The 13,648-nt window shown below is 39.4% G+C and overlaps 2 protein-coding genes across 2 annotated transcripts; one reads left to right on the forward strand and one right to left on the reverse strand.

The window, feature by feature from the left end:
• Positions 1-2,430: 2,430 nt before the first annotated feature.
• gjb7 (gap junction protein beta 7) lies at positions 2,431-5,111 on the reverse strand. Its single transcript, XM_076272814.1, has 2 exons — positions 4,977-5,111; positions 2,431-3,614 (listed from the first exon to the last, which is right to left on the reverse strand). The coding sequence occupies exon 2, from the start codon at positions 3,606-3,608 to the stop codon at positions 2,829-2,831; it is 780 nt and encodes a 259-aa protein (XP_076128929.1). The 5' UTR covers positions 3,609-3,614; positions 4,977-5,111; the 3' UTR covers positions 2,431-2,828.
• A 968-nt stretch (positions 5,112-6,079) lies between these two features.
• smim8 (small integral membrane protein 8) lies at positions 6,080-7,329 on the forward strand. The gene is made up of 2 exons (XM_076271841.1): positions 6,080-6,415; positions 6,600-7,329. The coding sequence occupies exons 1-2, from the start codon at positions 6,287-6,289 to the stop codon at positions 6,756-6,758; spliced, it is 288 nt and encodes a 95-aa protein (XP_076127956.1). The 5' UTR covers positions 6,080-6,286; the 3' UTR covers positions 6,759-7,329.
• The last annotated feature ends 6,319 nt before the right edge of the window (positions 7,330-13,648 follow it).

Consider the following 13,648-nt stretch of genomic DNA (forward strand, 5'->3'; position numbering starts at 1 on the left):
TTCATGCTCATAGGTCGTTGTCTGATTATTACCACCAATCACAGAACGTCGACGGTCTCCTGACTGCTCGTTTGCCATGTTATTTCTCTGTTACTGGCAAAATACGTTCTGTCTCAACATTGACATTAAAATAAATTATGCAAAGTTTCTAAAAAAGATAGAAGATGATTCATATCTATGGGCACTTGCCATGGACCAAATGTAAATTAGGGAAGATATGTCAATTAAGAAGTAGTGCTACACATGTATTCATGTGTGTGAATTAGGCCTACTAATTAAAACCAAATAATGTGGATAAAATACTTTTTGTGCAATTTAAATGTTTGCCTTTGTGGCCATAAAAAGAAATGTTTCATCAAACGAATTTGAAAAATATATTCTGGAATCTAGGTGTGTCAAATTGGGCTTACACATACAACTATTCAACTCATCGTCTTGAAATGATTCTCACTTATAGTAGGGGGGCCTATGTGTCTAATTTGGGGGCTTGTGGGATTCGCATGTTCATTTTTGGAGAGTATTATATATTTGTTCTCGGGGTTCTTAAGAGTAGAAAAAAACATGTCTCCATTTTTTTGAAGGTTTTGAAGGACCCAAATCAAAGGTCAAATTCAGAAAAGGTCCAATTTGGTGTTTTGTCCATAAACCTCACATTGCTGGTATTATAGCATAGGGTTTGGTGCCAAAAAGCAAAGATATTCTACAAGGTAGTGTGCAAAAGTGGACCACATAAACAATACAACATTATAAAACATATTAGGCTGATAATTGATCTTTTTAACAAGAAATTCTCGAAATTGTCCGCTTAAAAAAATAATACTTCAATATCAATTCATGCCTATAAGTGTGCTTGAGTGTAGGCCTAGCCTGCTCTGCCAGTTCTTATCTACACCCATTCAGAGCTAACCTGACTCTCGCCAGATGAATTTCGTTCCACCTAGCTCCACTCATCCATCTGGGATCAATCCATTGAAGTGTTGCTTCAGAAGGCTGGGCCTAATCAAAAAATGCTTGCATATGATTGGATAAGCCACTCACATCGAAGCCAACCCGTGATGCTGATAACAGTCTCACAGTCGCTTCTACGCTATGTCACATCTATGAAACTCCCGCCCTGCGTCCTGATTGGCTCTACCATAAAATCTGGTGCAGAAATCACTCTCAACGGAAGAGGTCCCAAATGGATGTAAGTGAAGCTAAGCGGAACGAAATTCATCTGGCGAGAGTCAGGTTAATTCAGAGCACAAAGTGCAGAGATCTCTGTTAAATCAAGTTTAATAGACTTTTACATAGCTAGTATCAGCTGAAGTCTGTAAGGCCTTCAGTAGCCTATGTAAGTGTGAAGAAAAGAAAGGGTAAAAGGATCAGATAGACAAAGACAGGTGTGTGTGTGTGTGTGTAAGAGAGAGAAAGAGAGACACTAGCAGTGACAGTTGGCTGTTTAGCTGGCAGTTATAGAATTTAGAATATCAAATAACCTGAAGCACACAGTGCTCTGTTCTTCATGGTTGGTGATATTAGTGACCTTCTAGCCTTCTACATTTGATCAAGCACATTTTCATAGTTCATGGTGGCACAGTCTAGTTAGGTTATATTCTGAGGTGTGTCTTTCTGTTAGTCAGGTGATGGCACACATATTCTAAAAGAAACAGATTTTGGGCTATGTATCCAGTGGCAGATATGTGTGGACTGGTAAATGACCCATCACTAGAGACATATGCCAAATTTCTTGTTTTTGTCCATGAGAGAGTGTGGAGATTGGTGATCACAGATCAGCCAACGATTATAATGTTACAGTGCAGTTATTTTACAACAGGTTAATTTATCAGGTTTTATGGAGAGGTATCATCTGCTAAACAACAGGGGCCCCAGTACTGAGCCATGAGGCACTCCATATTTTACCATAATCTGGGTAGATGGTTTATTATGGACCTGTACAAATTGTTGACGGTTAGGAAGGTATGATCTAAACCAAGCGAGTGCTGAGTCTGATGCCTATCAAATTTTCAAGCCTAAGTAGTATGTCATGGTCTATGGTGTCAAAGGCAGCGCTGAGGTCCAGAAGGACCAGTATTGATACAAGGCTAGGTTTTTTGAGGGAGGGCTTAATAACAGATGTCTTAAACGACTGCGGTACACGCCCTGATAGCATTGAATTATTTATAATCAAGAGCAAAACATTATCCAGGAAGGGGAGAGCAGTCTTAAGAAGGTAGACTATAGTTGTAGATTTTGATGAGGAAATTGTGGAGGTGAGATCTAATATGTTGTGTATATGTAAATGAATTAAATGTTGTTCGAGGTCTCATCTGTGATTCTGTTATGTTTTTGCTATCTTTCAGCAATGGAATGTGTATTTGGTGAAACTGATTGGTTATTGATCTTATCTCTAATTGTTTGACATACAATCATAATACTGACATACAATCATAACTGTTTTGTGAACTTTATTCAACATAGCCAGTGATTTAGGCAACATTTATGGTGTTAATTACAGTGAAATATACAATTTCAAAAAAATAGGGTTGAAACAGGTAAAAAAAAATGGAGACATCATTTTTCTCCATGTTCAATGACCTCTTAAGACAGTCCAACCACTCCAAAAATTTACATTTCAAACCCACAGAAACCATATAGGCCCCCTGACTATTAGTTTGTAAAGCCCTATAATTTCATGTTAAATAAATTTCAAGAAACTGGCATTATATTCATTCATTTTGCAGAATCAATCCTCAACTTGCAATACATAAGTATACATGAAAACCTGATGTTGGTTTTGCTCTTTCAGGGTAGGAACAACTGTAGTTCCCCTTCCCCAAGCCTAACAATCAAGAAGGAGAACTTTCCTGCTTTAACTCCAACTGTGAGCTCGCTCGCTTTGCCTGAGGTGTTGCTTGGGGCCCTAGTAAGTCCGTTACCACATGAGCTTTGCCACACTGACAACCTCTCTTCTCCTCTATAGGCACATAGTGTTTGCTGAAGTACTTCCAACATTGTTTGAACACGATGTACAACATCTCTACGACATTGAGAAAGATGCACACGATGGAAGTGCAGCCCATGATGTAGAGGAAAATCTTCTTCTCTGTGGGCCTTGAGATGAAGCAGGCCACTGTGTTGGGACAAGGACTTTGACTGCACTGAAAAACCTTAGGCACTGAGAAGCCGTCGTACAGGAGGTAGAAGGCGACCAGAGATCCGATCTCAAACCCAGTTTTGAACAGGAGGCTTACAATGTAGGTGGCAAGTAGGCCTCCATCAATGCTGCCCTTGTTAGCATAAAGCTTCCTGCCATATTTGGCCTCTCTGTGCTCTCGGTAGCCCACATGCAGGGCCACTAGCAGGGACGGAGTTGACACCATGATGAGCTGGAGGGCCCACAGACGCACCTGGGAGATTGGGAAGAAATGATCGAAGCACACGTTCTCACAGCCGGGCTGCAGGGTGTTGCACGTGAAGTCCTTGGTCTCATCCTTCCAGACTGCCTCAGCTGCTGCCACGTACACCAATATGCGGAAGACAAAAAGGATTGACAGCCACACTCGGCCAATCACAGTGGAGTATTTGTTGACACCGCTGAGCAGAGTCTCCAGAAAGCCCCAGTTCATCTTGTCCTGTACAGGGATGCAAACAGGTAAGGGGTGGAAAAGGTGAGAGTGGAGATGCACTAGCACAACGGTAGCTTTAGCGGCCTGTACCACGGACAGGCTCAGTAGCCAAAGGGGACCCAGGTTCGAGTACAGCCTCTCCGACCCCACTTCCCTTCTCTCCATCATTTCATTTCCTCTCATCTCTTCACTCTCCAATAAAATAAATCCTAAAAAGCCCAAAATATAACTGCATTTCTGTTTGACAATGTGTTTGCTGTAGGCCTATACTTCCAAAAGAGCTTAATGTACATTTCATTCCAACACTGGTAACATCACTTGGAAATCGAAAGTGAAGAGAGTGCAGACCTGGTACAGCAGGGTTGGCAAAATTCAGGTGGGGAAAAAGCCATCTACTCTAGTCTCCTTCTAACCCCCCCTTTCACACACATAAGTTTCACACACATAAGTTGTACTTGGATGTCCCATGGGAGTTATTTATACATCCAAGGAGAACTCTCTCTCTCTCTCTCTCTCTCTCTATATATATATATATATATATATATATATAATTAATATCAAATGAGTCTCACTTTAACATTAACCCTCCTAATCCTAGATGAGGCGTTTGCATCTATGCCTGTGTGAACTGTGTTGCTTAAACGAAAACTGAAACTACAAACAAGTTGAGTGGGTATGAGAAAACAAGAATTTAAAAAGGCCTTGAAACATCTTATAAAACATTAACATAGAAACTCAAAATCTTATTTAAATCTAATCGTGGACAGTGCTCCAGAACTAAAGCTAGAGTTGTACCAAGAAGTCTGTACTTTTTGCTAACAAAAGTACAAAACTAAATTTAAGAAGGCCTGTAATACCAACTGTAGGCCTAAACTAAAATCAAACATGCTCATTTAATTTTTTTTGTTTGCTTAAATGATTCATGCAACTTCACAGCGCTTTAAATGACTTCTAATCAATTGTACTGTTCCAATGAATCATAATCTATAGCTAGGAACCTTGTGACAATTTGAATAGACAAGTGTTATGGTTTATATACGTACTGTATATTACAGTTATAATTTGCTGTACGAGAAAGTCCCTAATGTCACATGAGTCATAACCAGGCCCACAGGTATGTAATCTATGCGCGTAACTGTTCTTACAGGAATAGGTATCCTGTTCGGGAAACTGCTGCTTATCTCAATGTCAAGTACAATTCCACTGTGCTTTTTCTCTGAGCAATTTCAAATTTATGTTTAAGAAAAGCACAATAGGTTATATAGCACAGCATCATACCTTTTGCATATCTTGCCTTCAATATAATTTAGTACAACAAGTATAATAAAAGTATTAAAGTACTGTATAATACTTTGCATTTCAACTTACATTGGTTAAGATGAGTTTTCCCCCGTCCGGGTCTTCTGTAAAAGCCTTGGCAAAAACTGAGGATGGTCTCAACGGCAGCACAGCCTGATATAGTGTCCCTGCTCATGCAAACACACCTGCAGGCCACACCTATATCCCTGTTGTCAGGGACGAGCAGAAACACCTACACTACCCACAGCACCATTATTTACATATCCATGTTTCCCCACTCACTCACTGTGCTCCACAGGGCCCAGCCTCGTTGATAACACACTTGATTATCCTGGTTACTATCATGATTGATAGTCTAGTACCAACAAGACTTACATGAAACCTCTCACATATTTTTTAACAAAGTTTAAAATGCAATTGCTTTATCTCAGTAGTGTATATCTTCATAGGCTATCATATCACTTCAGCTCTGGATTTTAAGATACCATCTCTCGTTTCATTGGTTTTTCAACATGAAAGTGGATGCCTATTCGGAGAGGCCTACTGCCAAGCCATTAAATAAACAGCAATGTTGACGACACCATTCCTTTTTTACTGTAACAAGCTACAGGGTCTCTTCTGGGAACTTTGATGACTCTTTAGATGCTGTTTGTAGTAAACCTAGGCTTGGCCAAATATAACCTAATTATTGGAGGGGGGAGGGGGGGTTAAGATGTTGTATGTTGATGTTGGTGTCTATGGTTGTGTGCCCCTGAATTTTTCATGATAGTGGCTAGGTGATCTGTCAATTATTAATGGTCGAGAGAGAGAGAGACAGAGAGAGAGCGAGAAGCGCTTATCTTTAGATAATTTAGATAAATTTAGATAAATTTAGAAATTTCCTTTAAAGACATGGTACATGGTACCCCAGACTTAGTAAAAAAAAAAAAAGGCTGTTGTGAATGTAATTTTAGGCTTTACAATACCCTATTGGTTTAGGGCTGTCAACAAATTTGTACTATTGGTAATGTGGATAAGGTCATGGTTCTATTTAGCAGACAATTTTTGTTTTTCGGACTGCTGTAGTAGGCAGTGTCCCACATTAGGACAATTTAGTGTGCCAACCAGGAGGTGGCGCTGTAACATTATGTGACGCATTTTAAAGCTTTTCCTTCTTGTTGAAGTCGTTGATCCTACAGTCTCGACTCCTGACAACAACATTTTGTCCTCCAGATAAGTAGTAGCCTAGCCTATATCGAAAACCAGTTTAAATCTTATATGCACAGATTCAATTATTATTTCCTCCCAGTGTGAATGGCTGTGGAGTGGCATCATTATTAAATAAACATCGTTCACATCGTTCTGCGCTGGTTTAAAAGTCCAGGTTCCTGAGACTTGGGATGTCATCTCCAGACACTGAAACTGGCAAGGCAACTTCCAAAGAGAGTGGATTTAGAACCCCAGGGTTTAAAGGGGTGCGAACCACAAATGTTTTCCGTGCCGTTAATCCGGAGCTCTTCATCAAACCTGTAAGACAATATCATATTTTCACTAAACAGCCAAACAAAACGTTGCCCATAAAATATATCAGCATTCATTTGACATGCGTCAGTAATCCACCTAAAAGCTGTGTGCTTGAGTTTTAATCATTAGGCTACTTTATTCCTTTTATTACAGGTCTAAGGTTAATAATGTGTTTTCATTTACTTTCAGAACAAGCCGGTCATGGCCTTTGGACTGGTGACAATCTCCATGTGTGTAGCATACCTGGGCTACCTTCATGCAACTAAAGAGAACGACCAACAGCTGTATGAAGCGATTGACAGCGAAGGGGAGAGATACATGAGGAGAAAAACCTCGAAATGGGACTAATCCTACTTAATGAAAACGTGTTTACGGCGCAAGGAGGAAGGCCGTGTCTGTTCCAGTTGAAATATCCGTAGGCTACACGAGATGTCCACACTGATCCAACAAGAGCCAATAATGTTTTATATTAGTAAGGCTATAACAAGATTTAAAAAATTGTCACCTTGGATCTAGTCACTTTATTGTGTTTTGATATGCTATCTGCATTTAGACTCAGGGCTAGGCTATACCTTTTCGGTGCTGGCTATGGCAAGGTCTTAAATTAACTGTAGCTTGGAATAGGCTCTATATCTATTCATGCTATGCATATGGATTGACAGATAATGACTGACCGCACTGAATCCCAAACAGCCATGGATATAGGTAGGCCTATGTGGTAAGAGTTTTGACAATACATGTTAATGTTAGTCAATCTGTTATGTAATTTGGTCAGTGTGAACCAGTAATGAGATTTACATCACTACTCACATAAAATATGTCCCCTTATGAACTCCAGAAAGTAAGCCTAAGTGTGTGTGTGTGTGCACAGAAGCTCACGACAAGCACACCATTCAAGAAAAATCATTATCTTGCCTAATGTGTTGTTTCTTTTTGTGGAGGAAAATATCAGCATCAATATTAGTAGAATCATTGTATTTGGGCATGTGTACTCAAAGTCATGTGGATTGCCGTCATGCCTTACACATGAAAGGGTATAAAGTTCTCATAAACACAATTACATCCTGGGAGACATCCCAGAAAACATTTTACTTGTAGGCCTTCTGGAAATTCAGAAGAGGTGTGTAGCCTAATAACTGAAAGGACCAACAGTTAAAACTCAAGCCCATTTGTGTCCAGTGTCCAGGGCTATGTCTCAAACCTCCTACTTGAACAAGTACTTAGTTTAAGTATATTAAAGTACCTGGATGTAAAGTATATATTAAAGTACCTGGATGACGCCCTAATAACGGTCAAAAAGTTCAGTGTGGAACAATAGACACTACTCGCACTAAACAGGAGCCAACAGGTGTCACTTCTATTAAGTCTTATAACATATATGTGTTCTTTTCGGGACAATACTAACCATCAAAAAGTGGGCACTACGGAAGTAAGTGCTCAGTGCACACTAGCAGTGTACTGAGGGAAATATGCGGTTTGAGATACAGCCCTGCCACATTTTGGTTCCAACTATTAATTTAATCAGCCGATTCTAATTGCCACAATTCTTAAGCATGGTAGATCAGATAATTAGTAAAATCACGCAGACTTTTACATTTGTGATGTTAATGGTATCATTAACATCACAAATGTAAAAGTCCGAAAGTAAAAATCCTGCTGCATGCAGGCGCTTCTGCGTAATTTTACTAATTATCTGATCTACCATGCTTAAGAATTGTGGCAATTAGAATCGGCTGATTAAATTAATAGTTGGAACCAAAATGTGGCAGGGTTGTATCTTAAACCGCATATTTCCCTCAGTACACTGCTAGTGTGCACTGAGCAGGGTAAAATGTCTAGCTGTTTCTGTTTTTTTCTGTTGACTGTTGTTCCAGAGCAAGTTGGTTTACACAGTGGCAACATTGTGTGAAGTAGGCTAAATGCATGTTTGGAAGTTATCCATCTGATGTCAGGGCATCTGTGTGTTTTTTGGCACAATGTGTAGTATTTGGCACACAATATTTTGGTTCAGTTTTCAGGACTAAAGAGTAGCCTATGTAATGGATTAGTTTTCCAGTTACCAATGGCCAAAGCCATATAGAACTGTAGACACAGGCCTTTATAATGAAGTGTCAATCAATTTCAGTGTCATTTTCTCTATGAAGATCTCAAATTCATATATTGTGACATTGAAACCAGCCCAAATTCAAAATAGGCCTCATTGGCTGTGGCTGAAATGTGCAGACTATGAAGAAACATGGGAACAAGAGGTTACATGGCCTGAGGAAGATCCTGGAGATCAAAATGATGCCATTTAAATAAAGACAGAATATAAAAGGGATATAAAGCCGCAGTGTGCAGAACTTTACCCTCCTTAAAAAAAATTGTTTAAATGCAATGAAGAGGACTTCAGGACCTCGTGCCAAGACTGTGGTTAAAACTCACAGGGAGGAGCTGACGTTCAGAGCAAGCAGCCACTACTTTGGAAAAGAGTCAACAATGAGGGGAGTAAACAATGGAGGGTTTGTATGGCATTTTTAAATACGGGGAAATTCAACAAGACAACAACTCTTTTCTTAAAGTATACTACTGCTTTTGAAAGTGCAAAATGGAAAATCTTATTTATGGGGGGGTGGGGGTGAAATGGCGGCATTAAAACTGCCCCCCTGATCCCAGTTTTCTCTGGGAGTGTCTGGTTTTCTGTATTGCCAATGTAAAGTCCTCAAGGTCGTTCCAATAAAATTCACCATGTTTTAAGATTAAAATGTTGAAAAATTGGAACTGTATTCTTGTACAGTATGAAGTTTAAGACTGAGCAAATATATCGTATTAGATAGCTTGTGATGTAAGTTACTGATTAAAATGGTTGTTTTGGAACTTTTCCCCCTTGGCAAAATGTGTTGTCCTGATTGAAATGTTCACAATCTATACCATCACCCAGAACATTTAAGAATGGGCCTTTATTTAGTCTTTTCCCCAAAATGTGCTGTGCCTACTTCAGAGGGTACTGTCCCCACCTCTTTTGGCCTACCATCAAATGCTTGCTCTTTAGAAAGCTAAGACCCTGTAGTTTGATTGTGTGAAGTACTGTACTTTTTTCTTTCTGCCGGATAACAAGCATCTCTGAACGGACCATATTTCAGCCCTCTAGGTCACTTGATATGACTTTAGAAACACAACTGAGCCCTAGTACCAGGTCTTGTGAAGCTGTGTGCAAAAGTAGATCAATATAGAAAGAAAATCTGTACTTTAGACCATTATTTGCCAAGGTATGCTCATGTGTTTTGTAAAATGCCCTATGGAAACTCCCAGTTTGTAAAATGTATACTGACAATAAAAGCCTTACTGCGTGGCAACCTCTTGGGGTAGAAGCATAATCCTGGTCTCAAATGAAAGGTAACACTCTGGGGTTTCATTTCATGTCAGAGGTTCTGATATAGAATGACTACACAAAATATGGAATAATTACACAAACATATTTTTTGCATTTTCTTTGTTGGTTCAATGGGTGTGTACAGTATATAACGGACTATACATCTACATCTGCACAACTAATATAGAATAAAACAACATGAATATTCAATTTCTATGGATTCCTGTGAATATTTCAGTACCCAATATGCTGCATCTACTTATTGCTATGGATACACACCACAGCTAGAAGGTAGCACCAAAGGTGGAGGAGGGCATTTTTGATACAAATTAATTGAGACATATATAATCTGACAATGTAAAGCACTATACAGATTGTACATGAAAAAGGTTGTCATGTAGGCCTATTGTTTCCCAAGAGTCAATTAGGCAATTATGAGTAGGATGAGAGATCTAATCTGTGAGCAAAACATACAGAACCATATGAGGCTCTTTCACCCTGGGAAAAGGAGGACCCAGATGAACTATTTATTCACTGTCAACCTATCTGAAGGAAATAAGAGTAGGCTACTTTTTCAAGAGTTCAGATCACTTTTGAAATAGTTTCCAACCAAGCAAAGCAGAATGTGGAATGACTGTCTCCTTTGGCCTACTGTTTCACTGAATCATCCCCACATGTTTACTTTTTAGTTTCAGGTTTCCAAGTTGTTTGTTTCTTGAGTTTAATGACTTCACATGTTGGCAGACAATTGTAGCCTATGTGAGGGGGAAATAGATCATCCCGTGTAATTAGTAGGGCTGTCAATCGATTAAAAAATGTGATCTAATTAATTACATACTCTGTGATTAATTAATCTAAATTAATTGCATATATAATTTTTGCTGTGAAAGTATTTTAAATATTTAAATTCAAATGAGTCATTAAATAATTAGCGTTAGTGACATTAAAGTTAAAAAACACTTTTATTTTTACTTTCACTGCTTAAATAATGGCCATAATAATCTATGATATGACCTAATATGCTGAGGAAATAAATTCAAAAGTGCTTCGGACAGAAGTTTTTTTTTAACATACAAGGCATTTCATGCCACATATATAACCTAGGGGACACAATGAAAATAAACTAGATGTACCGCATAGCGGTACAAAATATGACCGCCGCTCAGTCCTGTACATCCTTTCAGCGAAAATAAATCCCACTAATCAATTTGTCTCCATCTTTTACTCCATCCCCCACTCTTGAAACTTTTGTGTATGCTTGTTTGGCATTTTAGTCATCTTTAGTTCATGTGATACTTTATTGTCAATGCACAAATTAAGTAACAGTAGTCTGAAACGAAATGCTGTTTTACATCTAACCAGTGGTGCAATTAACTGACATGTCCAAATGGGCCTTGATGAAATGCGTCGCGACTGTTCATACACATTTTAACGGGCCAAAGTTGAAGAGCTGTTGTCCGTTGTTGTTCGTGCAAATATAGGCTGATTCATGTTCCCTTGCATTGTGTAACTGAGGTCCATGGCTTGTCTGGCTTTCACCAGACCAAGCTCAATCTTTTAAGAAATCAAAAAATAAATAGCGGGCAGATCAGGCTGGGTTCACCCAGCCTAGTCCATAGGCGCCCGATATTGTTTAATTTTCCGATTGAGATATCCACCCTTTGGCTATTCTAAATGCAAAAATGCATCAGGGAGTTATGACAAAACTGTAACTAACAAACTAGATCCTAATAGAAAGCTGTAGCTTCCCTAAGCTACAGGTAGGCCTATAAGGTAGGCCTATTTACAACATAAATTGTCAATAGGCTATGCTGGCGACACAAATAAAATCTCCTTTGGAAACCAATGGCTTACGCCTTACAGTATCAAGCGGACTTAAACTGCCATATCGTGCGAAAAGTTGTAATAAAATTCACGCAGCTCCATGAGTCAAGGAAAGAATGAAGTAGCCACTTCTAAATGGGACCCACTACACAGTAGCTTAAGGTGTGTTGAAAGCAGCCATAATGAAATGAAGGTGTCATTGTTTGGATACTTCACACACACGTGCTTTTTAATCTCACAGACTACAATTTACCAAGCTGGAATCAAAGCACATCGATTCCCCTCTCACTCCCTGCACACACTTCAAACAAATAAACAAGCGTCTCAGTCTCACGCATGTATAGGCAAAACTGTATCAGACCGGTGTAACGTTGGTAAATCTTTCATTGCACAGAATGATTTTTGTAGCACTTGCAACAAATGACAGTCGAAAGATACAATTACAGTGCTGCTATCAATTTGCTTGGTATAACCGCATTTATAGTTTTCTACAAATGCAATCAAATTGGCCTCCATCACTCAACCAACGCTAAAAGTAACATTATTGTACCTAGGTCCTTATTGATATTATAAGATTAACGTACATGCAGTAAAAACCAAGCATGTCCGATAAACATTCTCAGATTTATTTCGGCTTCAAGAAGAAATGGGAATTACATTTCATGTGAACATCGTCCTATCTTTATTAGACGTTCTCTGCGGTAAACTACAGTCCTTATAGGAAGCGTCCATTGTTTTTCCAACCCACTTTTAACTTCCAACAAAATTACATCTCACTGCAATGATGCGCCATCTAGTGGACAAACGACTACTTATCGCCAATACTGGAAATGCCGCCATGATGATGATGATGAATATTTGGCTTTCTTTTAGAGGCCCTATGCAACAATTTAAGCAAAAATGACCTTAATTATGCAGGTTGAGAGTCATTGTGATGGTTCTACAACACTTTTTGGGTCGTTTGGTGGGTGCTTCGTCTCCCCCTAGTGCTTCTCCGCGGAAAAAACGAATATGCAACTTTCTGGTCGCGGTCCGAACACATCCGGATGTAACTCGGCGGAAATACTCGAAAATGTAGTCAAATTGTAGTTTCTAAGAAGACTGCAAAACGGACTCCAACTTGGCTTTTTTGCTGTTGAAATTGTAAGTAGCCTACCCTTGGGTGAACTTCATTTTTGTAATGTGATTTGATAGTCTCTTGAACAATGTGTTTGCTCAACCGTTTTATTGTGAGCCCTATGTGTTTAGCTTGGTTTATTGATGGCTAGCTCGCTAGCTAGTGGGGGTTTAGCGTAGCAGTCACTTGCTACCGAAGCTGCAGGGGGAGCTATGTCGTGAAAAATGCGAGCCCAAATCAGGCGAAAACCCAGAAACAGCGAAGGAATAACCAGACCTGCATAGGGCTTCTTTAATCCTACTGAATTTGTAATTATGTATCGGCCGTTCTAATACCGATAGTATGTGCGTACCTGTGTGTGTGTGCATGTGTATATACGAAACTTGGCATACCCCCAGAGAATGCCAGGTCAATCATACACATAAAATTTGGTGCAGTTCTGAACATCTTAACTGAAGATAGGGGCGATTAAAGCAGAATGATATTGCATTTTCCTTTTTTACCGGGGAGGTGCAAATCACAAATGAGTGATTATGGGCCAGGTTGATGTGGGCCCTTGAGACCAACATACCATAAAAGATTCTTTATCCTCAGTGCCACGGTTCAGGTAGTTATTTAGGAAAAACTGCTTTTTTTGCGGTTCGGGGGGGCCAGCACGGGGGGGAGTGGCCCCAAGGGATGAAACGAAATTTTTCCGTAAAAGTCTAGTGGGGCTACATACCCACCAAATTTCATGTGCACCGGTGTTTCGGTGTCCCGGGTATCGTTGACCAAAAATTCAGGAAGTAGATGACGAAAAAAAACGAAAAAAAATAAATAAATTTGACAATCATTATATGACCGCTTCGCTAGCGGCGGTCATAATTAACACTCCCCTCAATGTCAACACTATTTCTTTGCATTGATGTGCAACTTTAGAGTTGATGAACTCCGGTGATATGCAAA

The sequence above is a fragment of the Alosa pseudoharengus genome, unplaced genomic scaffold (genome assembly GCF_046254945.1).
Source record: "Alosa pseudoharengus isolate Yale_2024_CS ecotype anadromous, Long Island Sound unplaced genomic scaffold, YU_APseudo_1.1 YU_APseudo_1.1_scf_7, whole genome shotgun sequence".
NCBI lineage: Eukaryota > Metazoa > Chordata > Actinopteri > Clupeiformes > Clupeidae > Alosa > Alosa pseudoharengus.

What these genes read in the sequence shown, in the direction of transcription:
- gjb7 (XM_076272814.1), bottom strand. Translation starts at nt 3,608, where the DNA reads ATGAACTGGGGCTTTCTGGAGACTCTGCTCAGCGGTGTCAACAAATAC.
- smim8 (XM_076271841.1), top strand. Translation starts at nt 6,287, where the DNA reads ATGTCATCTCCAGACACTGAAACTGGCAAGGCAACTTCCAAAGAGAGT. An exon ending in CGGAGCTCTTCATCAAACCT is followed by an intron (nt 6,416 to 6,599) that starts GTAAGACAATAT and finishes ATTTACTTTCAG; the next exon opens with AACAAGCCGGTCATGGCCTT.